The 23,208-nt window shown below is 58.9% G+C and overlaps 2 protein-coding genes across 8 annotated transcripts in view; one reads left to right on the top strand and one right to left on the bottom strand.

The window, feature by feature from the left end:
• The window catches only part of EMID1 (EMI domain containing 1), a 38,084-nt gene extending 21,163 nt beyond the window's left edge, over nt 1–16,921 (top strand). For 2 of the 7 annotated variants that reach the window (XM_036353552.1, XM_036353547.1), the window contains 10 exons: nt 99–219; nt 427–477; nt 546–635; nt 1,410–1,556; nt 2,539–2,628; nt 2,924–2,976; nt 3,424–3,486; nt 3,591–3,635; nt 6,338–6,382; nt 15,971–16,921. In XM_036353552.1, the coding sequence (XP_036209445.1) occupies nt 99–219; nt 427–477; nt 546–635; nt 1,410–1,556; nt 2,539–2,628; nt 2,924–2,976; nt 3,424–3,486; nt 3,591–3,635; nt 6,338–6,382; nt 15,971–16,213 (948 nt within the window). In that variant the 3' untranslated portion in view covers nt 16,214–16,921. Of the gene's footprint in view, nt 1–98; nt 220–426; nt 478–545; nt 636–1,409; nt 1,557–2,538; nt 2,629–2,923; nt 2,977–3,423; nt 3,487–3,590; nt 3,636–6,337; nt 6,383–11,665; nt 11,751–12,632; nt 12,724–15,970 lie in introns of all 7 variants that reach the window. The other 5 variants (XR_004974811.1, XM_036353548.1, XM_036353549.1 and 2 more) reach the window with 5 other exon arrangements.
• An 815-nt stretch (nt 16,922–17,736) lies between these two features.
• On the bottom strand, nt 17,737–23,091 carry RHBDD3 (rhomboid domain containing 3). Its single transcript, XM_036354182.1, has 6 exons — nt 22,930–23,091; nt 20,570–20,759; nt 19,556–19,939; nt 18,523–18,676; nt 18,155–18,442; nt 17,737–18,071 (listed from the first exon to the last, which is right to left on the bottom strand). The coding sequence occupies exons 2-6, from the start codon at nt 20,715–20,717 to the stop codon at nt 17,894–17,896; spliced, it is 1,152 nt and encodes a 383-aa protein (XP_036210075.1). The 5' UTR covers nt 20,718–20,759; nt 22,930–23,091; the 3' UTR covers nt 17,737–17,893.
• Nucleotides 23,092–23,208: the final 117 nt, after the last annotated feature.

Genomic DNA, 23,208 nt, shown 5'->3' with positions numbered 1-23,208 from the left:
ATCCTGCATGCCCCAGCCTACAGCCCATCAGCTGGCCTGTCCCTGGTGAGGCCCTGATACCCATCCCATCCATCTCTCTTCTCCCTCTTTCTCCACAGGTGGCCGTGCTGACTGTCACCCAGCAGGCGGTGCCCCCAACCCCAGCCGCCCCCGAGGACCCCGCCCCTCTCTGGGGCTCCCCAGCTGCCCAGGGCAGCCCTGGAGATGGAGACCTCCGAGGTGAGTGGGTCGGTGGGGAGCACACTCCCTCGTGGGAATGAGATGCCAGTCTCTACTCTGCCGGCTCCCAGCTCCTCCCCCTTGTGGGCCTGGGTCGTCCCTGATCTCTCTGGGGTCCTGGGAGGCCCAGCAGACCGTGCCACCTCCTCTGGTGGCGCTAAGGGCAGGGACTCTGGATGACCCAGGCCCCCCGCCCCCCAACTCCAGGGCTGCCCGGAGCCAGAGAAACCCCGAGGGCCCCGCTGCTCCCTCGAGATGGTAGGTGCTGGCTGGGGGCCCGGGGTCGGGGCAGGAGGAGGCCAGAGCTGATGAGATTTCTCCCCCAGACCGAGTTGGTGCCCGGGGACTTCACGGGCCCATTGGCCCCAAGGGAGACATTGGCAGCCGGGGCCCAACAGGAATGAGAGGCCCCCCAGGTGAGTGTCCACGGCACTGCCCCCCTAACTTTCCTGGCCTGACCCCCCTCCCGTGGACCCAGGCTGGGATCTTCCTCCCCGACCCTGACATAGCCAGTGGTGGCCCGGGCCCCTGCCACTCGCTTGTCTCACCACCGTCCAAGGGCGCCCCACTCAGGCCTGGGCCCCTTGAAACCCTCTTTTGTATTCACGTGGCCCGTGTTCTCTGGGAAGCTACTCCCAGCAGGCTCTGAGCCGGGCACTGGGGAGGGGGGTGGGGTCCGACCAGTCCCTGCCCTCCTGGAGCGCCCCGATGGGAAAGGGTAGACCTGGGCGGAAGAGAAACAGCAGTGCCCACCCAGGTGACCAGGGTTGTGATGGGGACATTGCAGGTAAGCGAGCCCCAAGGAAGGGATCCCAGACCCAGCCTGGATAGGGTGGGAGTGACATCTCAGGTGAGGCCTAAAGGATGACCCGAGGGTACACCAGGAATAGCAGAGGGAGGACTGAAAGAGGGAACAGCACATGCAACAAGGGAGAGAAGAGAACATTCTGGAAACGTTCCGGAAGTCAGTATTTACTGAGCACCAAGTGTCCATTGTCCTAACGCCCCAGGGAGGGCTGTGTTTTCTCTCCTAATAAAGGGCCAGGGAAGTCAGAGCCAGGAATTGCCCTGGCCTGTGGCCTCCAGAGCCCTCATCCCCGCTGCCCCAGGCTGCCTTGTCCTAACCCTGGCAGCCGCCCGGGGCCTCTCTGCCTCCTGCATACCCTCCCATCCCCCTGGTTCCGTTGCAGGTCCACAGGGCCCCCCAGGGAGCCCTGGCCAGGACGGAGCTATGGGCATCCCTGGAGAAAGGGGACCACCAGGTCCCCCAGGGCCCCCTGGGCCCCCCGGCCCCCCAGCCCCCGTTGGACCGCCCCACGCCCGGATCTCTGAGCATGGTGAGTCCCTCTGGGTCACAGCAGGTCCAGGGGGGTGAGGCTGGCATAAGGCATCACCACAACGTTACTGCTGTCTACCCGGCACTTGCAGAGCTTGCTCTTGGTCAGCCACATGTCACCCAGTCCTCGGACGGGCGCTGTTGTCCTCCTCTGTTCACTGGTGAGGAAAACTGAGGGCCAGAGCGGGGAGACCACACAGCCAGGGCATGGGGACTGGCTTCACACCCAGGCGGCCTCTGAGCCTGTGCTGGAGCCACCTGGCATCAGGCCCGGCCGCCAAGCCTTGGAGCTGGCCAGGAGCCAGCCCTCCGAGCACAGGCAAGGTCAAGGCCAGCAGCAGGAAGTGAGCCCTGAGCTCCCAAGGCCACAGCCCTGCCCCTGTGCTCAGAGAAGCCCCGGCCCCCTCCACCCAGCTAGGCCCCGACGTTCATCCTTCACCGCCTCCCCAGCCTAACCTACATGTGTGATGCCAGAGGGTCAGAGCTTGGAGTGCCAGGTTCAACCTCATCTGCGTCATATTGGTGCCCCATCCATTCATTCTCCCCTCCATTCCGTCTCACCATCCGCTCTCCCTCTCCGAGCCTCAGTTTCCTCATCTGTACAATGGGAATAAGGACAGTGCTGACCTCCCAGAGCTCTGTGACACTCATGCACAGAAGCCTGGCTCAACGTAGGTGGTCCAATAAAGGGTAGCTTTTCTTATTATTCCCACTGGACATGTGACAGTACAGGCCCAGCAAGGTGGAGAGTCTTACTGGATGTCACAGCTAGACTGTGGCAGGATTAGAACCCAGGTCTCTCTGCCTTCTGGGCCTGTGTAGCCAACACTCTCCTCCCCCCTTCTCCCCCATGTCCTACAGGGTAGTCATAGCCAGCTTGGAGCTGTGGGCATCCCTGGAGAAAGGGGACCTCCAGGCCTGCCCCTCTCTGCCCAAGCCCCACCCCACCCAGCCCTGCCCACTCCTCATCTTTCCTCCTGCAGGGGACCCATTTCTGTCTAACACCTTCACTGAGACCAGCAGCCACTGGCCCCAGGGACCGGCTGGGCCCCCTGGGCCCCCAGGGCCTATGGGTAAGTTGAATCCAGGCCTGGGGTTCCGGGTGGGGTTGAGGGATGTCAGAGCGACTAGCGACTAGCGCTGTGGCTGTCAGGAGGGAGTTGATGGTAGATTTCCTGCCATTGTACTCTGCATTGGTCCTGAGGATATCCTGTCTTTTTTTTTGTTTTTTAATTGCATTTATTGGGGTGACATTGGTTAATAAAATTACATAGGGTTCAGGTGTCATTCTGTAATACATCATCTGTATATTGTATTGTGCATCCACCACCCAAAGGCAAGTCTCTAGGATATCCTGTCTCATTCCAGGTCCCCCTGGACCTCCTGGTCCCATGGGCATCCCTGGGAGCCCTGGCCACACAGTGAGTATTTCTCCAAGTACTCTCACTCGTCTTCCCATCTGTCCACTCACCCACCCATCATCCACCCATCCATCCTTTCATTCCTTCATTCGAGTGTTTATGGAGCACCGAGTGGACACACGACTTTTCCTAAAGCTTCTCATTCAACCCCTGTAACAAGAAGCACCGTGGCTCTTACCTAAGGCCAAGAGAGGTGGTGATAACTTCCCTAGGGCTGTGACCAGCACATGGCGACTTCCAGATCAGGCTGGGGACTGTCTGGTTCCAGGGCCAGAGTTGTGAACACTGGGCTGTGTGCATGTCCCTCTGTGTACCTGTCATTGGATGTGTGAAGGGCCCAGAGGCCCAGGCCAAGCTGGAGCTTTCACCCCAACCCCTCTGCCCCCCAAGTCCCCGCCCGCTCTACCCTGCCCCAGCTCAAGGCTGAAGCCCTGTCTTGTTGCTCAGGGACCCCCAGGCCCCACTGGACCCCAAGGAATCTCTGGCCACCCAGGAGAAAAGGGTGAGAGAGTGAGTACTGAATGGGCCCCGGATGGAGGATTCTGGGGAGGCTTGGGGGCTCTGGGTCAGACACCCCAGCAGCTGACTCCGTACCTCTCCTCCCTCCCACACAGGGACTGCGTGGAGAGCCAGGCCCCCAAGGCTCCATGGGACAGCGGGTGAGTGAGGCTGCCCCCCTGCAGCTCCCCCTTCAGGATCCTATGGGCACAGACCCCTGCGCTGGCTCCAGCCCCTGTGGCTAGAGCCCCTGATCCTCCCTGTCTGGTCCAGGGGGTGCTCCATCTCCTTCCTCCCTGTCTCAGGTTCATCATCCTCTTACGGTCCGGCCACCTCCATCTCCCAGACTCTGTCCCTGTTTCTCTCTCCCTCTGTGTCTCTATCTCTTCAACTCCCTGTATTTCTCTATCCCTCCAACTATAATGGTAGATTTGTCTGTTTCTCTCTTTAGTTTGGTCAGTTTTTGCTTCATGGATTTCTAAGCTTTGAATACACATTCAGTATTTTACTAGAGGCCCGGTGCACGGATTCGTGAACTGTGGAGTCCCTTGGCGTGGCCTGCAGAGATTGGGCCAAACTGGCAGTCCAACGCCGCCTGCCGCCCCTGCCTGCCACTCCTGCTCATCCTGGCCCTGCTGCATCTGCCGTGGGCTCGCACCCAGTTCGTCCCAATCGGGAGGGGCTCGCGCCTCTTGTTGTGTGGGTCTTCAGACAACAGATCCTCCCTGCCTTTGTTTGTCCAACGCTGTCGTTCCCTTAACTTTTGAAAGATATTTTCACTGGCTATAAAATGATAGGTGGGCAGTTTTCCTGCCTCTTAGCGCTTTAAAGATGTCCAGTGGTCTTCTGACTTACAGAGACCATTATAATTTCTCATGAGAAATTGGCTGTCATTCTTATCATCATTCCTCTGTATTCTTTGACTTTTAAGATTTTCGCTTTACCCTTCGTTTTCAACCGATTGATCGTGATGTGGTTGGGTGTGGTATTCTCTGTGTTTATCCTGCTTTGGGTTCATGGAGATTCCTGAATCTGTAAGGTGCTGGGCTTTTTGTTCTTGCTGGTTGTCTTGTTTGATTAAATTCTTTTTTTAGAACATTCTTTTGGATTCACAGCAAAATTAAGCAAAAAGTACAGAAAGGTCCCATACACTCCCTGTCACACATGCACACCCTCCCCCATTGCTGACATCTCGCACCAAAGTGGTACCTTTAGTACAACTGATGAACCCAGATTGACATGTCACTTACCACCCCAGGTCCATAGTTTACATTAGGGTTCCCTCTTAGTGTTGTACATTCGATGGCTGTTGACAGAAGTATGCCGACTGACATGCATCCATTTCATTGATTTCTCCTCTAATTTTTCCGATTCCTTTTCTTTTGCTTACTTTGGATTTAATTTGCTCTTCTTTTTTCACTTTGCTAAGGTGGGAGCTTAGGTTATTGGTTTTAGGTCATTCTTCCTTCTAACACAGTGGTTCTCAACCTTCCTAATGCCGCGACCCTTTAATACAGTTCCTCATGTTGTGGTGACCCCCAACCATAAAATTATTTTCGTTGCTACTTCATAACTGTAATGTTGCTACTGTTATGAATCGTAATGGAAATATCTGATATGCAGGATGTACTTAGGCCACCCCTGTGAAAGGATCGTTCGACCCCCAAAGGGGTCGCGACCCACAGGTTGCGAACCGCTGTTCTAACGTGTGTTCAATGCTATAAATTTCCCTCTCAGCACTGTTTTCACGGCCTTCCCAATTTTTTTTGATAAGCTGTCTTTTTATTTTCATTTAGCTCAAAATATTTTAAAATGTCTCTTAAAGTTTCTTCTTTGACCCATGTGTCATGTAGACGTGTATTGTTTAACCCCAAGTCTGTTTTGGATTTTTCCAGTTATCTTTTCATTATTGGTTCCTAGTTTAATGCCATTGTGGTCTGACCACAAACATGGTATGGTCTGTGTTCTTTTCAACGTGTTGGGTCTATTTTTATGTGGTCTGTCTTGGTGAATGCTCCATGTGAGCGGGAGAACAATGTGTGTCCTGCTGTTGTGGGATGAAGGGATCTATAGATGTCAGTTATCTCCAGTTGAGTGCTGGCATTGTTGCGTTCAGCGAGGTCCTTACTGACGTTCTGCCGGCTGGACCTGTCCATTCCTGACAGAGTGTTAAGGCCTCCGACTACAATAGCGGACTGGCCTGTGTCTCCTTGCAGTTCTATCAGTTTTGACCTCTGACTCCGCAGGCCAATAAAACGAAAGCTTTCTGCTTGAGCTGATTGCGGGACTGAGCGGGGCTGGGGTATGCCCTTCAGAGGAAGAGCTATAAATATATGGCTGTCACCCATGCAGTTTCCTTCTTTCAAAGGCCAGATACCCTCCAGCTTCTGGCTGCTCTTTATCACTTTCCATTGTCTTCAAACAGTTGCTCTCTGCATTTTATCTAGTGTTAGTCCGATACAAGCCACCTTCTGTCTCTGCCTCTCTGTCTCTCTGCCTCCCTCAATATGTCTCTCTCTTTCCCTTCTTTCCTTCTGCCCTCCCTCCCTCTCTCCTTTCCTCTCTCATTGCTTCTATCTCTATTTCTTTTTTTGTTGTTGTTGTTAATCCTCACCCGAGGATATTTTTCCATTGATTTTTAGAGCAAGTGGAAGGGAGAGGGAGAGACAGAGAGAGACATCGATGTGAGAGAGACACATCGATTGGTTGCCTCCTGCACACACCCCGACCAGGGCTGGGGAATCTGCACCCAGGGTACCTGCCCTTGACTGGAATCGAACCTGAGACCCTTCAGTCCGAGGGCTGACGCTCTATCCACTGAGCCAACCGGCTCGGGTGCTTCTACCTCTATTTCTCATTGCAGGGAGAACCTGGGCCCAAAGGAGACCCCGGTGAGAAGAGCCATTGGGTAAGCTCAGGGCCCACACGGCTGCCCCCGCCTGCCCTGGACACTCAGGAGGTCATTCTGGAGTGGGGGCCCCCCCGCCAAATCCCCACTGCAACCTGGTCTCCCAGGGAGGAGCCTTGACCGTTCTCAGGCCTCGCCCCCTCCCTGCTCCTGTCCCTCCCAACGGGGCAGGGCCGGCCTCATCAGCAGACCCCACGCTCTCTGTCTCTGCCTTCACGTCCCTGCCTCCGCCTTCCCTCTGCAGCCTCTCCAGGCCAGGGTGGCCCTGCCTGTTCCTCCTGGCAGTGTGGGCTGACCCAGTCCAGACTGCATCCCCTGCCTCCATGGCCCTCCCCTAGCCAGGGCTCTGGCTTTTGCTCCCCTGTCCACAGAAGAAAGAGAAGTGTGAAGAATGGGATGGGGGCCTTAGGAAAGCCATGGAACCTATATAGGCAGGGAGGCTCGACATGCTGAGGTACAGGAGCCCTTGGTAAGAGGTACAGGGCACCTAGACACCATCACACCCGGAGGAAATTCACGGAGTGTGGGAAGAGCAGCCTAGAAACTGTCACGCATATAATGTAGATGGTAAATGAGGTCATAGACTCCACTGTGCCCAAAAGACCCATAATTAACACGAAGTCCTAGACACCATCGCATACATAGGAGACCCAGAGGAAGGGGAGGAGACACCTAGAAACTGTCCCAGGCACAGGAGAACCATAGAAAGTGAGATGAGGGGATCTAGAGAGCACCCTGCACAAAGGAAGCCCAGGAAGAATGGAGAGGGGGGCCTAGAAACTGTCACGTACACAGGAGACAGAATAAAGGAGAAAGGGCACCTAGAAACCACATGTGGGGTCCTAGAAACAGTCACAATCATCGGAGATCGGAGATCGTAAATCTACCTACCCAAGCGACACACTGGGAGAGGACCAAAAGCCCCTAAATGCAGGGACCTGGATAGCGTCGCTGACATAGGCGACATTTGGAAAATGGACAGGATAGGGGCAGATACCCCTACGGGAGAGAGAACTGGGAAGCTCTTTTGGAGGCTGGTCCTGTGCCTCCCTCTCCCCCGCCCCCATCCCTGGTGCAGTCTGGCTGGGAAGTCCTGCTTCCTGGCGGGCACTGGCTGGTGAGGACACGGGAAGCACCCAGCGCCCGCCTTGCCCTCTCTGCTCCTGATTGTGGGGTCAGTGATGGATACAGCCGTGGGAGTCCCCACCCTGCACGAGTCCAACCCCATGTCTTTCCCCGACTTCTGGGGTCCTGCTACCTTTCTGGCAAGCCTCTCCCAGCTCCTCACTGCCACCCCACCTCTCCCACCGCCCCCCCACCCCCACCCCGGGTGGCTCCAGAGCCTCTTAAGCACACCCATGTGAGCGCAGCCCTGTGCCTCTCCTCAGCCCCTGCCGGGCCCCTCCCAGCACATTTTCCACCGCCCGGGAAAGGCGGGAGGGCGAGGTGAAGCCTGAATTAGGCTCAGCAGCCCCGTCCCTGCATGGGGACCCCAGCCGGAGAACAGATGCCTGAACTATCCCACATCAGGCCTCAAACCCAGGACCACCTGTGGGAGGGGCCCCAAGAGGTAGCAGGGCCCCTGCCCATCCACCTGCCTCCCCCCCCCCCTCCCGCACCTCTGCGCCTGCTTGCTGCCTACCTGGGAGGGGCCTGCTGGGCTGGGGCCGCATGAGGCTTTGGAGGCTGGGGAGCTGTTCTGTTGGGAGCAGGTGGGAACGAGGTCGTGTGGGGGGGGGACCCTGGGAACTCCTATCCACACTCGACCAGCCCCACTGCGGAGCCACTGGCCCCGCTGTAGCTCAGCAGTGACACCCAGTGGCCATGTGCATGCACTGCACGCACTGCTAGGGAGCGGCTGAGGTGGGCCAGCCAAGCCCAGGCTTTTTCAGCTCCCAGGACTGGGGGGAACCAGCTAACATTCCCCCAAGCACCTCCCCGGTGGGCGCCAGGCCCCAGGACACAGATGCAATTTGGACACTGGCCCCACCCTCACGGTGGTCACTGGGAGGCAGCGGGGAGGAGAGGGGACAGACTAGTAACCAGCAGCAACCGGACAAGGGGAGCTCAGTTGTGATGGGGGGTGGGGGGGACACATGGATTTAGCATCTTTCTGGTGGAGAACGTGCCGGGGCCTAAAAGATACATTAACCAGGCAAAGGGTGTTGAGACAGAGGAGCGGGGCGCCGTGTGTTTGCTCTGGGAGTAGCAGAGTGTGAAGGACAGAGGTCAAGACTGAGGAGACCATAGTGAGGAATTTGAACTTTGTTCTGTGAGCAGTGGGGGGGTCATTGAAATAGTATGAGCAGGAGACTGATGTGGTCAGAAGGTGCCTCTGTGACCCTGTGGAGAATGAACGGGAAAAGCAGGAAGATGAGGTGGAAGGCTGTAGGTAGAAGGCTGTAGGTAGAAGGCTGTCTGGTCATCATGGCAAGAGCCTGGGGGCTGGAACTGGGAATGGGGACAGTGAGGGTGGACAGATGTCACTGGAGCTAAGCGACGTTTGGGTGCTGGTTTGGCTGCGAGGGGGAACGAGAGTTAAGGGAGACGCACAATAGTCAAGGAGAGCCAGGAGAAGGGGCCCGCTGGGTTTTGTCCATGGAAAATGGGAGACGTCTATTATGGTCAAGTGGGGGCGTTCAACAGGCCCTGGCGCTCAGGCCAGGCTGGGGCACCGGGCGGGGGGGGGGACTGGGGTGTCATCAGAGCAAACAGCAGGCCCCCCATCTAGGGAGGGATCCAAATAGCAGAATCTTTTTTTTTACGTTTTTCAAAATTTTTATTTTAAAAACTTTCAAATACGCTGAAATGTTGGTTACAATGAATATTATTCTCCCCTTCGTATTTTGCCACATTTGCTCTATCTTTCTCTCTTTATATATTTGCAGACCTTTTTTCTAATCCATTGAAAGCAAGTTTCATGCTTCATCCACATCTCCCCTAACACATCATTGTGCATCTCAAAAGACTATGGACATTCCCCCAAAGAGCCACAATACCGCTGTCACACCTAAGAAAGCTGACATGAATCCAGCGCAATGATGCCACTTAAAATGTAACATATACAAATGTTATCAGTGGTACCCAAAATGCCTTTTATAGCTGTTTTATTTAAACTTCTGATCAAGATTCATACATTACATTTGGTTGTACCTCTAGTCTTTTTTTTATTTTTTTTTTAGCAACCTATAGTCTCTTTTAAAAAAAAATACATTTTTTATTGATTTCAGAGAGGAAGGGAGAGGGAGAAAGAGAGAGAAACAACAATGATGAGAAAAAATCATGGATCGGCTGCCTCCTGCACGCCCCACACTGGGGATTGAGCCTGCAACCCAGGTATAGGCCCTGAGCGGGAATCGAACCATGACCTCCTGGTTCAGAGGTCGATGCTCAACCACTGAGCCACACTGGCCAGGCATCTGTAATCTCTTTTAGTCTAGGACGGGCCCTCTGCCCTTTTTTCTTCTCTTGGCTCTGCCTTTTGGTGAATGTTCGTTCCATCCTGTGGATTTGCCTGGTTGGTTCCTGGTGATGAGAGGCAGGTTAGATGCTCCTGGCAGGAGCACTGAGGAGGGATGTGGTGCCCTCTGACTGCATCTCAGCAGGAGGCTCATGATGTCTGCTTGTCCCACTGTCCATGCGGGATATAGTTTAACATAATTTGTGAAGGTCATCCACTTTTAGATCCTCCTCCCGTAATACTTGAAGAGAGATTACTTTGGTGTACAGCCTGTGGTGACCCTGTGACCCCCCCCCCCCCCCACACACACACACACACACACACAGGCTGCAATAGCCATTCAGTGGCCCGAGGGAAGCTCAATCCATTTGATGTGGACAGGACACCTGGATCATAACAGTCACGGTGGGCTAGACCATAGTGAGCTAGCCCTCGCCGGTTTGGCTCAGTGGATAGAGCGTCAGCCTGCGGACTGAAGGGTCCTGGATTCGATTCCGGTCCAGGGTTGCATGCCTGGGTCATGGGCTCAATCCCCAGGGGCGTGCAGGAGGCAGCTAATCAATGATTCTCTCATCACTGATGTTTCTATCGCTCTCTCCCTCTCCCTTCCTCTCTGAAATCAATAAAAATATTTGCCATCTGGGGCTCTGTTGGAACTGAGATATCTACATCGCAGATAGCTAAGTCTGGACTAGGAAAGGAGGGAGGGAGTGTGAGTTTGGGCAAGACCGTGGGCCCTATGCTGTGGAAGGAAAGCACAGACAGACTGGTAGCAAGTGACAGTGAGTGCCAGCTGGTGGTCTCTGCCACGAGCCCTGGGCAGCAGCTGGCATTGCTTGGCAGTAGGGAGCCCCCAGATCAGGGAGGCCTGGGAGGAGGGTAGCTTTTTGGGCCTGGCGCTGCCACATCCCTGGGCCTGGGGGCTAGAGGAGCTGCTTAGAAGAGAGGGTGGGGCTGAGGGCTGGCTCTTGGGCCTGCAGAATACAGGCATGGAGCAGTCGGAGCCTGGGAGGGATGAGCCCAAAATGGGAAGGGACTGGGGAGAGGGCGCCAGGGCCAGAACCTCAGCTTTGCCAGCATTTTTTTAAAAATATATTTTATTGATTTTTTACAGAGAGGAAGGGAGAGGGATAGAGAGTTAGAAACATCGATGAGAGAGAAACATCGATCAGCTGCCTCCTGCACACCTCCCACTGGGGATGTGCCCGCAACCCAGGTACATGCCCTTGACCGGAATCGAACCTGGGACCTTTCAGTCCACAGGCCGATGCTCTATCCATTGAGCAAACCGGTTAGGGCTTTGCCAGCATTTTAAACAGCTTCCCAATAGCAGTGCCACTTGAACATGTGCTAATTTTACTTGTACATATTCATTTGAACGGAAAGAATATTGGTAAGTAGCCTGAGCCCACTGATGGCTATAGACAGAAAGTGTGTCGGTATAAAGAATATTAGAGACGGCGCAGCGGGGCTGTGTGGCCACCTCCAGGGCACATTCTGTGGCAGGTTCCATGGCAGGCTCTGGTCAGCAGCACAGCCCCTGTGGACTGGCATCCCCTCGCCCCCAATGCAGCAGGACCTGCAAGGGTGTGGGGAGACAGCAGCCAGCTGGGATCCACCAGGACTCGCTGGGAGGGCTGCTTCTGCCTGCTCTGCCCCCTCCCGTCCTTTCCTGGCCTTGTCCCGCTGTCCGTGGGCCCTGGGCTGTGGCAGGGGTGCCGGCTGCAGGTGCATGACCAGGGCGGGGCATGGGCCACCAGCAGGCTTTGCAGGGCCCCTTCCCCTGCCCCCTTCACGGCTGCATCTGTCTCTTTCCTCCGCAGGGGGAGGGGTTGCACCAACTACGCGAGGCTTTGAAGATTTTAGCTGAGAGGGTTTTAATCTTGGAAACAATGATTGGGCTCTATGGTGAGTAGAGACAGACGGACAGACAGCCCAGCCCCTGCCCACCAGCCTTGCCCAGGCCCTCCAGGGTGGAGCTGCCTGGGCCCAGTCATGAGGCCGGAGAGGCCAAGCCCACCGACCCCTCAATGACTGGTCCCTCCGACACAGGGGAACCTGGGCCTCCCCTCTGAGGTCAGACTTGGGCCTCCTGGCATTGTGGGTGATGTGGCTTCCAGGCCTGCAGGGGACACCAGAGGTGACAGATTGCGAGTTTGGAAGAAATCCGAAATGAAGCCAAACTCCAGACCAGCAGGAAGGGGACTGTGGGTGACAGAGCCAGGCTGCAACAGTGCAGGGGGTTGTGGGAAATAAAGTCAGAGCCCAGGCCTGCAGGAGGATTATGGGTAATGGGTCCAGACTTCAGTCAGGCTTCAGCTCTAGAGAAAGCATGGGTAACAGAGCCAGTCTCCAGGCCCACAGAAATGCAGGGGACTGCGAGTGACAGAACCAGGCTCAGGCCCCAGGGGCCTCTGGGTAATATCCTACCCACCAATTCTGGTCCTCCCTCACCCAAAAGCCCCCAGAGGCCCTCCCGGCAGGTCTTCCTGGCCTCAGATATCCCTGTGACAGCTTCCCTTTCCCTCCGGTCCCCCTAACCTCCCCTGAGGGTCCCTGTAGGGGTCTGTCACGCCCTCATCTCAGCCCAGGAATTCACCCACCAACCCTCTACCCGTCATCCATCTGGTCACATGAGGAGCCAGGCTAGCCCTGTCCCCACTCAGAGACTCACACCCAGGCTCCTGCCTTGAAGCCGGCTGGTGCCTGGCCCATGCACCCCCCTCGGCCCCCCGGCCCCGCCCTCGGAGGCCGGACTCGCACCGTCTGCTCTTCTCGATCTCCCATCAGGCTCCTAGCTTACAGAGCTTCCTGCAGCAGCAGGCTCAGCTGGAGCTCCTGGCCAGACGGGTCACCCTGCTGGAAGCCATCATCTGGCCAGGTAACGGCAGGGTGGGCCGGCAGGGGCAGCCCCTTCCAGGAGGGGCCTGGGAAGGGCCTGGGGTCACAGAAGGCGACTCCCAGTGCTGGACCCAGGCCCGCGGACACTCATTCTTGAGTCCGTCCATCCAGCAGGCAGACAGGGCCTGGCACGGAGAAGGCTGGGGTCACTAGTTCTTGAGTGAGCGAGCACCTCCTCCGTGTGCGGCTTCTAGCTTGGCACAGGCTCCCACAGATAAGACAGACATAGTCCTGTTCTCACGGAGCTTAGGCTGTGGGGGTGCAGGGGGAGCCCTGGAACTGGCCGTTAAACCCAAGGTGAGGAATACCACGGGGAGTGAGTACAGGCAGCTGTGAAAGCACAGAAGTGCCCCTGACCAGGCTGTGGGTGGGGGGTGGGGAGGAGGAAGGTGTCTCAGGGAGGGCTCCCTGGAGGAGGTACTGGCTCAGTGGAACCCTGAAGGGCAAAGCTCAGGGGCAAGTGAGAGGCAGAGGAATAACATGGGCAACAGCCAAGAAGCCAGAGGGCCTGAAGGGACCGTTGATTGCTGAGGGCTGGATGCTGTAGCAGGACCCAGTTTGAGAAGGTCCTTGAAGGCCATTGGGGAAGCACAAAAGGTTAGACACCAGGTGGGTGTTACCTCTCCTGGGCCTGGTTTGCCCGCTAAGGAGTCTCTCCCATTGCAGTGCAGTCTGTGGCTGGCCCTGGAGAGACGAGGATTAGCTACCCTTGGGGCTAAACCGTTCCTCACCTGCCTGCTAAGAGGCCCCATCTCACCACCCAGTCCTGGCTCATCAGTGCACACAGGGTCTCAGGCATCATGCCCTACCTCCCATCTATGTTACAAGTGGGGGAGTTGAGGCCCTCCCCCCCCCCCCCAAAGCCAAAGTGGGCCAAGGCTAGGGCTGAGCCTCATTCATTTGACAAAACTGTAGGGTTAACCTACCGGAGGCCAGGTCTGGGCCAGCACTTAGCAGGCCCCAGGGATACCTGCCTTGGGGAGCTCCCATTGAGGGGCAGGGGATCCTTCGTATCTATAGAGACGAGGGCCCTGGGGTCCAGGAACACCAAGGACATGGGTGAGAACAGTCACTTCTCGGTGGGGGTGGGACGCTTCCTGGAAGATGGGGCTGGTGTTAGGTCATGGAAGGTGCCAGCAAGCGCGCCAGCAGAAGGTGGGAAGGGCAGCCCCCCCTCACCCCCCTGGGTCCTGGTTTGTCACGGTGAAGGCCCAGAGGTTGGAAGGTGTGTGTGTGGTCTGCTTCCAGAGCTCCTCTTACCAGACCACATGGCTCTTCTGACTCCTAGGAACATAACTGACCTCCTTCCTCTCCCAGAGGAGGGACCTACGACCGAATCCCAGGCTCTCAGAACCTTCTCAGGTCCCCTCACCTCCTCAGGCAGGAGCCAGAAGGGACTCATTGTGGCCTGAGATCTATCCCCCGCCCTCCCTCAGCCAGCTCTGTCTCCAGCAGCCCTCCCTCAGCCAGCCGTGTCTCCAGCAGCTCAGGGAGGAATTGCTGGTCACATAGGAAGGCCCATGGCCACGCTTTGTGGCCACGAGCCTAGAGCAGAGATCCCACGAGCCTGCCCTGGTTGTGGGCCTGGGAGGGGTGTTGTGGGAGGAGGGAAACAGGAGGAGGCGATGAAACCATCCCCGTTGGCCCATCCTGCACAGCTGGGACTCACGTTTAGGATACAATCAAGAATAACAATAGTAACCCCTGGGCTGGAGGATTTACAATCCTCTCCAGTCCTCACACCAAGCTTGCGAGGTGGGCGGTAGACACCAGGCCCATTTCACAGATGAAGATGGTTCCGAGGGCTCATGTGTCTCCTTCAGGCCGAAGGGGCAGCAGTGGCAAGGTCAGGGGTCCGCCCTAGGTCGGTCCTCTAACGCCCTGGCTCTTTGGGCTCCATCGGCAAAGGTTCAGACACCCCTGCTCCACCAGGCACTGAGGGGGTTCCAGAGGAAGCCAAGGCCCTGAATTTAATCATTTAATTCATGGTCACAAGCTCAGCCGTCCCAATGACCAAGTAATCCAGCTCGTACTGTGAAAGCCACTTTGCACTCAGGCCATTAAGGGTGTGACAACAGGAGTGCGACCCCGAGTTCCAGAGGAGGCTCAAAGGTCTGTGACTGGCCCAAGGCCACATAACGGGACGTGGTGGGACAGGACTTGGCCTTGGCTGACATTGGAGCGCTGCTTCCCTCCTCCTGTCCTCCCCGATTAGGGTGTGAAACGTCCCTTGACTATGACATGTTTATTTGCCCGAGTCCCCAGATCGCAGCCCAGAGGTGCATGGGAGGCTGGGCACAGCGCCAGGGACTTAACGGTTATGCCTCCGGGCGACGCTGGTGCTGCCACAGGCTGTCTCTCTCCTGTGAACCGGGTTGGGAGGCGAGTCAAGTCCTCCATCCTGGGCTTTTCCCTGAGCGTCGCACTCCCCCTAGAAAAACAGCCGTCCTCCCGAAAGGCCTGGCCTGCTCGGTTAGCTTTGGGAGGGCCTGAACGATGGTCACAGAAGGCTTCCTACAGGAGGTAGTCCATGCTCTGGGTTTTGAAGGATGAGCAGGTTTTTAGGTGGCAAGAATGCCAATTATTCTTGGGGTCTGGCTCCTTTCCAGGCGGGGGCATATCTCACCATAGCCTGATTGGAACTGACTTCAGTAATTGTAGGAGCTGGCCAGGGCTCGGAGCACAACTGGAACTGTCCCGCTGGTTTGAGAGACGAGACCAATGAGGCCCCGACAGAGGCCCAGTTTGCCCAGAGCCACAGAGTAGGTCAGTGGCAGAGCCTGGCCTTCCTAAACCCTCCCCCGCCAAAAGCGGCCTACTCAGAGAGAGGAAAAGTGAGTCTGTCCTTCGGCCTTAGTTTACCCAGCTGTGAAATGGGGATGACTCAGAGCATACCTTCACCCCAAAATGTAGAAAAGAAAAAACACCATTTCTGTGGCGCACTCGCTACAGACCAAGCCTTTCAGGAACACGGTGGGCCCATTTATCCCCACTGGACAGAAAACCAGAGGCCCGCGTGCCCTCGTTGGGTTGGGGGCTGATAACTCCTTGAGGTGGGGGACACTAACCAGTTTGCAGACCCCCTTTTTCCTACAGCTCTGCCTCCTGGATGCCAGGGCAGAGTACACCTGTCTGGGTGCCCAGTCTCCCACCCCCCAGAGGGCCCAGGGGAGGTGGGTGCCCTACACAGACCTCACTAACCCTGCCTCTCTCCTTCCCTCCGGCAGAACCAGAGGGGTCAGGGGCAGGCCCTGCCGGCGTGGGCACCCCCAACCTCCTTCGGGGCAAGAGGGGAGGACACACAGCCAACTACCGGATCGTGGCCCCCAGGAGCCGCAACAAGAGAGGCTGAGGGTGGCGGTGGCCCCTCGGGTGGACCAGGCCAGCCGCCTCTGGGGACCGCCCATCCATATTTATTAACGTCCTCAGGGTCCCTCTGCCACCTAGGCCTTTGGGGGAAGCAGGGCTAGGTCCTGGCACCCCAGGCATGGCTGCCACGTATGAGGCTGGGGTCTGAGGAGAGGTGGCCCAGGGGGGAGGTGGGGCCTTGCTCTGTGAAATGGGGTGATGCAGGCCTGCAGGGAGCGGGTGGCAGGTTCAGGTTCGTGGTTTGTCTTCCCATCAGCTGCCCAGGCATCGGGCCTGCAGGCACTGTGGGAGCTGAAGCTCTGCCTGGCCCTGAGCACATGCAGGGGCTTGGAAGGCAGACTCGCCTCCCTTCCTCCCCATCAAACCTCTTCTCTGGTTCTCTGGTTTCTGGTGCTGGGTTTCCAACCCTGAGGTCAGGCTGCCGGAGCTGACAGGATGCTGTGGACTCCTCCACTCAGTTCTGCCCCCAGAGCCCTAAGCTACTCCTATGTCCCTAGTGGTGGGGAAAGGGGCCAGGGACATGGAAAGGGAGGAGCCACCTGTCCCACAGCCTGTGACCGACACAGGAAATAGGTGCTACCAGCCAATAAAGGCCCCGGCCTGTTCCCCACCAGCCTGGCCTCAGTGTGTGCTTTATGGGGGGCAGCAGGCAAGGCCAGGGGCCTCGTTTCTCTTCTGCGGCCTTCACTGCCCACCTGCAAAGCAGGTTTGAAGCTCCCCTGGCCATCACCTGGCAAGGGGGAGGTGAGCAGAACAGCGCACAGGCCACCCTACCCGCCAGCCAGGTGTCCAATGGCTGTGGCGTCTGAGAGGCCTGGGGAGCAAGGAGCTGCCAAGCCTGAGGGCAGCTTCTAGCCTGGGTACCCAGCAGCTTCTGAGCCTGTTTGCACCACGGAGGAAGTGAAAGCAATGGCGGCCCTCAGACTTCCCAGTCTGTTCCTGGGCCCCAGCTGGTGACCCCCAGCAGGGCCGGTCAGTCTCCAGGTACGCAGTGCCGACTGCTCCAGGTGTAGCCCCTGCACCACCCCTCAGTCCAGCTTCCCAGGCGCCCCTCTGCCTTACCCCTCCCCCAGCCCAACCCCCTGCCCTCTTAGCTCTGTCTGCGCCTCCCCTCCCTGGGAAGGGCCAAGGCCCAAGGGGGCCAGGAGGGAGGAGCTGCTGCTTCAAAGCTGAGGAAGCTTCTCCCCACAGCACCACCACCCTTCGCTTCCTGCCCAAGGGGCCCAGCAGAGCGCAGCCCCCAGCCTCCCAGCCTGCTCTGGGCTGGGCCTAGGAGAACCACAGAATTGGGCCTGTCCAGCAGGTACCCTGGGGGCTGGGGACAGTGAAGGATGGTATTCCCGGGTAATCAGGGAGGGCTTCCTGGAGGACTCTGTGTAGGCTGAGACCACGGTTGGGTAGAAATTAGCTGGGAAACGGGTGATTAAGAATGCTCCACAGCAGGGGTCCAGCCAGCAAAACCGAGGTGGAGGACAGAGCTCCCTGGAGGAAGAGGCTGTGTGGTGCAGAGACGGCAACGCTGCATCTGGACATCAGGGAGCTGCTCTCCTGCAACTGGCTGTTTGTTCGTTCACGTTCATTCATTCACCCCGATGCCAGCACAGAAGAGTCGGTACAACTGCTGTCCCCGAGGAGTCCAGGTTGAAAAGAACCGGTTTTTATTCTACACAGTGCAGGCGCTGAGGGGCCTCCCCTGCACCCACGTGACTTGGTACTTGGGGCTGGAACTCCGTGTAACCAACCATGGGCAAGGACTCCTGTCGCCTGAGGGCCGGCCTGTGCTAGGGGGGCCCAGGACCCTCAGGGTGGGCGAGCCCACTCCTCCCCTGAGTCACCAGGGCCTCAGCGCCCACCTCCCCGCTGACCAGCAGTGACACCGCACCCTCCACACGACCGGTGGCTGCTAGTGCCACCACGGCCTGCTCCACGGGGAAGCCCATGCGCTCCAGCTGCTGCAGCCTGTGCAACGGAGGGGACAGGGAGAGTGTCAGGGCCACCTCCAGCCCCCACACCAGGGGACCCCCCCCGCCCCCCCGCCCTACCGTAGAGAGGAAACGGAGGACTTGGGCAGCCAGAGCGGGCTCCTGGGAACCTGGGCTGGCCCCTCAAGGAGCGAGGCCTGGATCCCCTCCTGCAGCATCTGCTCATCGAGGGCTGCCCACAGCGGGGAGCCGGGAGGAAAGCTGGGCCCAGGCCAGGGCAGGCCAGCCTCTGAGGAGCCCTCCCAGTTCGGCTGCACAGGCCCCAGGCCTGGTGGGAGTGGGCCTGAGCCTTCGCTGTGAGACCAGAGACTGGACGAGGCCGCGTACGGAGGTCCAGGGGTAGGAAGCCTGGAAGGGCAGAAACAGGAGAGGGCTTGACTGCCAGCCGCTGCCGCCACCAGGGCCGGGCGCCTGGGCATCCCCCTCACCTCACTCCAGGAAGGGTGACGGGCAGCTCAGCCACACTGCCTGGGGCGGGAAGGAGCCGGAGTGGCCAGCACCCCAGGACCCTGCACAGGAAGCCCTGCAGCGCCTGCAGCCTCTGCTCAGAGGGCTCCAGCCACTGGAAGGCCCCGGCTGCATCTGTCTGCCCAGGCAGGGCGGCTGGTCAAGGAAAACCACAGCCAGCCAGGAGGGAGCCCAGCTGCATGCCAGACCCTGTGCCAAGGGCACGATGGGCACTGCCTCTTGTCTCCTCACTGTGGCCCTGCCTGGGATGTTGCCACCCAGTCAGCAGTGGAAGTGCAGGGAGGAAAAGGGGGCTGCCTGAGGCTACTCAGCCAGTAAGAGGTGGAGCTGGCTGAGCCTCACCCCAAAGACCTGTCTCATCCCGTTTCAGCCACTGCTGCCCCCTCCGGGCCCAGAGCCCTCACTACCTGCTCAGGGCTCTGACTCAAGGCGTGAGCCTGGACCCATGGACACAACCCACTATCGCCCTCGGCCAGGCCAACGTGCTCCCCAAACCAGGATTCAGCGAGGCCTCGGCAGCTCGCGTCCCCAATCCCAAACAACTATAGGAGGCCGCCTGTGCCCACTCCTCTCTCCGACTGCACTGTTTTCCCAACAGGCACTAAGTATCTTGAAGCAAAAGCCTGTGTTTAAAGCCCAGAGGGCCCAGCTCACTCTCACCCTGGCCTTTGCCCCGTCTCCTTTTTCACTTCTCTTTACCCGAACCCCTCATCCTGTGTGTCTCAGCTTCGATGCCACCTCCACTGGAAAGGTCCAGGTTAGGGGCCTCCTTGGGCCCCCTCAGCCCTCCTCAGTTCCCCAGTGAAGTGTAGTTGGCACCTCCGGCTGGCCACAGCCCGGAGCCTGGCTAGAGGACTCGGAGATGCTCCTGGAATGTGTGCCCGGCTTTCTGGCATTGTTAGGCCTGACCCACTTGTGCCAGTTCCCACATACCCTGGGAGCCCAGTCACCACCCACACATCTACACAGGCCCAGGGTCCGGGCAAAGGATACAGGCCAGGCCAGCCAGGAGGCCGCAGAAGAGCTGCAGGAAGGGTGGCTCAGAGGTGAGCAGTGGCGTCAGGGCAAGCAGCAACCATGGCAACAGCCATGGTGGCACTGCCCCATGGAGCCCTCTAGAGTAGTACCCCTGCCCTGATAGCATGGCCAGGTGGACGGGCATGTACCCACAGCCACCAGCTGCAGCGGACACCCCGAGGCCTGCCAGCAGCACCGCCATTAGCCCAGCAGCCAGGGCGAGTAGGGTGGAGGCATGCAGGAACCGCAGCGTGCCCAGGTGGTACTCCTGCCGCCAGCCCAGCACGGGCAGGAGCAGCAGACTCAGGAGCAGGCTGGGTAGGGCCGTGTGACCCAGAGCATGGGTCAGCAGCCGGTGTGCTGGGAGAGAGAAGGGGCTTATGTGCCAGGTTAGTGGCCCCCACCCCCAAGGCTGTCCCAGGTGTGCCAGGCTGGGAATTGCCCTCTGCCAGGGCCACCCCTAAGCCAGCCTCGCCTCCCCAGGAGCCAACATTGGCCCGCTGCCAGCAGTCACGCGTGGAGGGAACCAACGGCTTCCAAACACAATGGCCGCGGCCCCGCGGCACTGAACAGAACAAGCCAGACCCCCCCCTCAGGCTTCTCTAGAGCAATCAGCCCTGATGAGTCACTTAACCCGTGGGCATCACTTAGATTCTTCAACTGTAAATGGGGCTGTGTTACTACTGGGAGCCGGGCACTCGGCTGCACTTCGCACTCAGCTGGGGTCACTCAAACTCCCATCCTCCTGCTTGGGGGAAAGCCTTAGTTCTTATTTCAGGAGAGAGACGTCAGTCACAGGAAACTTCTGAAAAGAATTCCTACTCACAGGCTCCCACCCCCTGCTGGCTCTGCTGCCCTCCTTGGCTGTGGGTGAGCTGGGCGTGCTCCGTCCAAGGCTGCCCTCCCGGGGGCGTGCCGCTCCCACCAAGTCGTCTTGGGCCCTACAGCCTGTCTCCTGCCCCCTCCGAGGCCCAGGCAGCCAGCCCTCACCCTGCCAGGGGTCCAGCAGCAGCTCTGGGGCCAGGGCCAGGCTGGGACCGGCCCCCACCAGCCACAGGCAGCTCATGAGCAGCATCAGGACCGAGGAGGCAAGAGGCGGCGCTGGAGACAGGAGGCCGGGGGCGCCTCTGTCATACATAGCTTGGCTGAAGGTGGTCGAGGGCAGTCTTGGGGCTGTGTGCTATGGGTAAAGGAGAACAGTAACGGTTATTATGGCAGCTCTTATCGGATGTCCTTTCAGTTGCCCTCAGCTTTACAGAAGTAGGAGCCGAGGCTGGAGGGACAGACCCAATCAACTCGGCCACAGAGGAGCTCAGATCCCAACCATGTGCTTGGCCATCTTTCCAGTCCACTGGCCTGTGTCTGGGGATGGGAACAGCCAGACCAAAAGGGCCCTGAGCCCTGAAGAGCCCGGGGTGGGAGCACAGGGCAGGAAAGTTGAACTGGGGCCCTGGACTCCCAAACAGAGGGCTGTGGCCTCCCAGGGCACATTCACGGCCATCTCCAGCTTCCCTCCGGCTGCCAACCACCTTCCTCCCTCCTACCCTCCACAGGCCTCAGCTGCCCTAGACCCAGGGGTAGAGACCAGCCAATGGGCAGGCCGGTTAGGGAGGGGGTGGGGCAGAAGGGTTTGAGGAGGGGTAGCAGGAGCTCCCCAAGTGCATACAAAGTGACCCTGGACCAAGACGTTCACTCCCACAAAGCCCGAAGCACAGCCCCTCTTGTCCTACCCCCCCACCCCCCTGTTTTCACAGGAACGTCCCGGTGTCCCCTTCTTCCCGCTGTGTACCCGCGGGCGAGCTTTCCAACCTCTGAGCCTCTACTTCCTCTTCTGTAAAATGGGGATGAAGAGAAAGGCGTGACTAAGGCAGCCCACGCCTCCTGCTCATTTAACTGCAGCCAGCAGGCTAATTGTGGGAGGCAGGCGTCACCACCAGCCGCCCCAACACGGGGAGGCCTCAACCCGAAGGCGGCGGCTCCAAACTGGTTCAAACTCTGGCCTCAAACGTGCCCATTCCCTCCAACAGGGCGAGGCTTTTCCTCCCGTCCTCTCCCAGCCTGTCCTTCAGGCCCTGGGGGACCCCCCTCACGCCTGGCCAGGTCTGTCTGTCTGTCTGTCTGTCTGTCTCAGGGGTCCCACTGAACTGACTTCACAGGACAGGAAGCAAAATCCTAGAGAGACAAGGCTGCCTCATCCGCGCCCTTGCCACCAGAATCAAAAGCCACCTGCCAGTTTCCTGCAGAAAAAAATGCAGAAAGCTGCTCTGCCTCCATATGCAAAAGGCAAACTCCTGCCTGGCTGGCTGGTGTGGCTCAGACCTACCAACCAGGAGGCCCTGGTGCAGTTCCTGGTTCGGGGCACAGGCCCGGGTTGGGGGCTCCATCCCCAGTGCGGGGCGTGCAGGAGGCAGCCAGCCGATCAGTGATGCTCTGCCATCATTGATGTTTCCCTCTCCCTCTCCCCTCCTCTCTGGAATCTATCATCTATCTATCTATCTATCTATCTATCTAATTTTTTTTTTTAAGGAAAACTCCTTTGCACCGTTGGAAGCCCAACTCAGACGTCCCCCCCATTTCCTGGCCCCCACATTGTGGATCGTGTCCTATCTAATGAGCACAGCTTAGCCTGGCGGGTGGTCTGAGCTGGAGGGGTGTGTGTGTGTGTGTGTGTGTGTGTTGGGGGGGGGGGATGGTAGCTCCTCTGACTCATCCCCAAGTCCCCCGGGTGCTCCCACACCTAGATGGTGCTTTGTGTGTCCACTGGAGGAAAAACACTGGCGTGGCATCCCGCCGAGGGCTCTGGGTGAGGCTGGGCTGAGCTGAACCCAGGAAGCCACGGCACCCTCACAGCCCCTCCTGCACCCCCACAGCCCCGCCCCGCCCCGCCCTCGCACGGGTGACGGCCTTACCCCCCCCCCCCCCCAAGACAGACCCGGGACTGAACCCTGGGGCCGCTGCGTCCTGAAAATGGGGCCGTGCACCACCAGGCCCTGCCTCCCGCACCGGGCGGCCCGAGGCTGGAAGGGGACGGCGAGGACCCCCCTGGAGATTCCTCCGGCGGATGGAGGGGGGGGGGGGTCCCGAGGTGCGGATCGGACTCAGCTTTGTGACTTTAGGAAAAGTACCCCAATTCCGGGGGCCTGTTCCCCCTTCTGTAAAATCAAGGGTATTAGGCGAGGGATGATTAAAGGGCTTTTTCAATCTCGACCGTTACTGGGGCCAGGCCGGGGGGAGTGGGGGCGCCTCTGGGGGCCGGGCGCTTCGTTCGGGGCCTCCCATCCAGCCCCCCCCCCGCCCCCCGCCTCGGCCTCCGCCCCCGCCGTCCGAAGCCACGTGTCTGGGGTACTCACTGCGGAGCCAGCGCGCCCCCTCCCCGCGAAGGCCGGGCGGGGCCCCCGGCTGCGAGCAGGGGCTCTGGCTTCCCGCGAGGCCCGAGCGCCCGAAGCCCCTGCTGCTCGCACTCGGGCGCGTGACCCGGGCGGCCGGCCGGCGCGCCCCCCCTCGCCCCCCCCCCTCAGCCGCCGGCGGATTACTCAGCAGTTGTCCCGGCCCAGGGCCCCTCCCCCGCCTCCCGGCCTCCGCCTCCGCCTCCCTCCGCGGAGGGCTCTTCCGAGACGGTCCCTAGAGCC

This window comes from Myotis myotis, unplaced genomic scaffold (assembly GCF_014108235.1).
Source record: "Myotis myotis isolate mMyoMyo1 unplaced genomic scaffold, mMyoMyo1.p scaffold_m19_p_20, whole genome shotgun sequence".
Classification (NCBI taxonomy): Eukaryota; Metazoa; Chordata; class Mammalia; order Chiroptera; family Vespertilionidae; genus Myotis; species Myotis myotis.
The sequence above is the reverse complement of the archived record's forward strand: the minus strand, read 5'-3'. Positions and strand labels throughout refer to the sequence as shown.